Source organism: Blennius ocellaris, assembly GCF_963422515.1.
Source record: "Blennius ocellaris genome assembly, chromosome: 20".
In the NCBI taxonomy this organism is placed as follows: Eukaryota; Metazoa; Chordata; class Actinopteri; order Blenniiformes; family Blenniidae; genus Blennius; species Blennius ocellaris.
In genome coordinates this window covers 16114034-16117749 of record NC_137669.1, presented here as the reverse complement: position 1 = coordinate 16117749, position 3716 = coordinate 16114034, and the positions used below count along the sequence as shown (strand labels likewise).

Below are 3716 nucleotides of genomic sequence, written 5' to 3'. Positions count from 1 at the left end.
AACTGGCTCAGAACAATTTTTTTTAATCTACGTCTTTGAAAGCATTGACGTTAAAAACAATGAAAAGGCAACACGGGTTCTTTATCTGCGGCCCGCCGATCATCTGGGGGGGAAATGGTGGCGTGTTCCTGGTCGACTTCGCCTGCAGGTGAGGTCTATTGTCATACAAATGATCAGGATCACCGGGTAGAAAGAACGTAGCGGAGGGCGGGGTCTGTCTCCGCCCGCGGTTCTACCTGTTCCTCCTGCTTTCCTTGCTCTGGGTGTCGGCTGATGTTCAGGACACCTGCCTTACGCCGCCTCCCTTCCTGCCCGTCTGTCCGTCCTCAGCCAGGAGCTGCCCCTATACACTGATAAAGAAGGAAGCAGCTCAACCTGTTTCTCTCTCTCTCTCTCTCTCTCTCTCTGCCTCTCTGTGTGTCCTCCATTTTCACCTTTACTCTCTCTCTCTCTCCACATTGGAGAGAGAGACGTCGGAGTGTGGCTGTACTTTCTTTCCGTGTGTTTCTTTTTTTTATTCATTCTCTCAACTCCCCCTGGGGGATCCATTATTGAAGGTGGTTTCAGGTTCCGGGGGGGAAACGGGAGCTCGTCACTGGATGCAGCATGGGGTCTGACGATTCTTACAATTTTGTCTTCAAAGGTGAGTTTCTTTCCGCCCTGATTGGGGCCGGACGCTCCGGACTCTGTGTGTGTGTGTAACATAAGGGTGTGTTTGTGTACATGCTGAAGCTGTGAGGTGCAGCTCTGGTTGCGCTGCTCGCTGCGATTTGTAAAGAAGCAATAGGAGCAGGGGAAAGGAGGAAGTCATTTCTAAACATTTGGCTGTAAAAGATTTGACCTTTGACCCATAAGAGGGACACAATCACATTTCCTGCTTCGCTTGTCGAATGCCACATAGTGTGTATGGTTGTTTTTGTTTTTTGTTTTTTTTGCTTTCTTTGCCATGGTGAAAATAGACCGCCATTCCGCCGATTCCAGTGCATATAGTCAGCTACTCTGAGGCTCTGCCACGTCTGTGTGATGTCACAGTCTGGCACCCTGTTAGGGTGACACGAAGTCTGCACACGTCCGACCAGATGAGAGATAACTGAATAGTCACAGTTTCACTTAACAGTCAAATACCTCTTTGGTTACTCAAATTCAATCAATTTATAATGTTATTTGCTTCTTATAAATCTTTTTTTTCTTCTTCTTCTTCTTCTTCTTCTCTTGACTTCTTTTAAAAGTGGTTTTGATCGGCGAGTCCGGCGTCGGGAAGAGCAACCTTCTCTCTCGCTTCACCAAGAATGAGTTCACTCACGACAGCCGCACCACCATTGGTGTGGAGTTCAGCACGCGAACGGTTCAGATGGATAACTTCACCATCAAAGCCCAGATCTGGGACACGGCGGGGCTGGAGCGCTACAGGGCCATCACCTCAGCGTGGGTACACACACTCACAACCGTCACACATTTACACCTGATGAGAAGTCTCGAATCGGTGTTGGTTTACTTGTCTGCGGCAGTTTAAGCGAACACGGATTTCACTGCATCGCGCCCCACTTCTGCTACGGTGGCTTCGAGTTTTCATATTGGGTACCAATCATGTGTTTGGCCTCTGTCTCTCTCTCTCTCTCTCTCCAGGTATTACCGGGGAGCGGTCGGGGCGCTGTTGGTCTACGACATCAGCAAACACCTGACCTACGAAAGTGCAGAGCGGTGGCTCAAGGAGCTGTACGACCACGCAGACCCTCACATCGTAGTGATGCTGGTGGGAAACAAAAGTGACCTGGAGAGCCTCCGGACGGTTCCCTCAGACGAGGCCAGAGACTTTGCAGGTTCCTGAACAGCGTTTGTAATCTGTTATCTAATCGTGAGCCTGCCGAGTCACGTTCTTGTTGCCGTGACCACAATGTTTGCCAAATGCTCTCCGACTGTGGCTGTGTTCGTCATAACCTTCGCTTTTCTCGTCCCCAACCGATCCAGAGAAGAAAGGCCTTATGTATATGGAGACGTCGGCACTGGACTCCACAAACGTCGAAGCTGCATTCAATGAAGTTCTCACAGGTACAAATAAGCCCCAAGAACGCCACATTAGTTCTTCCTCTTGTTCAGATTCAAACACCGCAGTGTCCTTATTCCCCTCAGCGATCCATAAGAAGGTGGCCAGCAGGGAGGTGACCCGTGGCTCCATCTCTGCCGTGACCCTGTCGGACCCCATCAGACCATCCGAGGGTCAGGAGGAGCATAAAGGCTGCTGCGGTCGCTCCTAACGGACGGCTGCTCACACCAAGCGCCTTCCTCGCCCGTGTCGAACTAACAAGGCGCTTCCACTGTTGGTCAAGCTCTCACGCGGTCTGCAGAGCGAGGCACCTGGCTCACGCCTGACCACTCGGCGTTCAGAGCTCAGGGAATACAAAAGCTGTACAGTGTATGACTCACTGATTCACTGTCACAAAAGAAAAAAAGAATATACATTTTATACAAGATAACCCATTGCCAGATGGCCATGCTCAACAAAAGGTATTGTTGCAGTTGTGTTCTTTCTTTATACTGCTATTGTTAGAGAGGCATTTTAAAGTTTTGTTGGTTTTATAAAGGAATGCACAAGGATGTACTTGGAATAAATTATTTATGTTTATTTGTTTGCTTGTGTTTACCACAGAGAGATACAGATCGGCTTTTATCTGCAAGGGGCACATTCACTAAATGAGACGTAAGCACGGGAGGGATTATGGGAGGTGGATGTTTAGGTTCCAATAAAAGTAGTTACATCTCCATATAAACAGAAAGTAATTAACTTGAAATGTTCAAGGTTCAATGTACTGTCATTTGGATCAGGTGATGATTTTTTGGAGGATCTCATCATCATTTCGAGGCGATGTTATGTTGCCCGATAGAATGGGGTGGGTTTTTTTTATTGTTTAATGTGCTGGTTATGAAGTTTAATCGACACAGATCCATAATGTTTGTACGTAATGTTCACAGTACAGGAGATGCACCCTGTGGCGACGAGACATAGCTGGAGACCAGTACCGAGTCAAACTGCTGTGTCTCTCCTCAACCTGTAGGTGGCAGTGCTGATTTTTTGTGGGAACTGATTTCCAAGCCTGAAGACGCTGTATTGTAGTGAAATGCATTTGTTCCCTCTCTGCTGCTTATTAGGTCCAATATTTCTCAGACTACCAGGTTCTGCTCTATTATTGCTCATGATATTGCGCTCATGACACGCGGTGTTGTCGCCATGGCTGCGACCTTCAATGCCCTCTCGACAAGGTACTGGGCATCCTCATCGGAAATTAATTTACACTTTTTCCATCAATAGTAAATCTATTCACATACTTTATGGCTTTGTGTGTGTGTGTGTGTGTGTGTGTGTGTGTGTGTGTGTGTGTGTGTGTGTGTGTGTGTGTGTGTGTGGAGAAGATCTCCAGACTTTGGATGTAATTGGATAGGCTCATATGGCACAACTGAGAGAATGTAATTCTACAGGAGCAACAGTTAATGACATTCTGGACAGATAGTGCTCTATCTCTGGCTCACAGATGTGCATAAGGAGCCTTTACTGTAGCGTGCGTGCGTGTGTGTGTGTGTGTGTGTGTGTGTGTGTGTGTGTGTGTGTGTGTGTGTGTGTGTGTGTGTGTGTGTGTGTGTGTGTGTGTGTGTGTGTGTGTGTGTGTGTGTGTGTGAGCTGCCTCCCCCCCAAAGCAGGATTTCTCCTCCAGAGATGATTT

The 3716-nt window shown here is 47.8% G+C and overlaps 1 protein-coding gene across 1 annotated transcript; it reads left to right on the top strand.

Moving 5' to 3' along the window:
- The first annotated feature begins 475 nt into the window (after positions 1–475).
- Positions 476–2617, top strand: LOC308144612 (ras-related protein Rab-25-like). Its single transcript, XM_080515775.1, has 5 exons — positions 476–643; positions 1230–1425; positions 1627–1820; positions 1969–2049; positions 2131–2617. The coding sequence occupies exons 1-5, from the start codon at positions 607–609 to the stop codon at positions 2253–2255; spliced, it is 633 nt and encodes a 210-aa protein (XP_080371901.1). The 5' UTR covers positions 476–606; the 3' UTR covers positions 2256–2617.
- The last annotated feature ends 1099 nt before the right edge of the window (positions 2618–3716 follow it).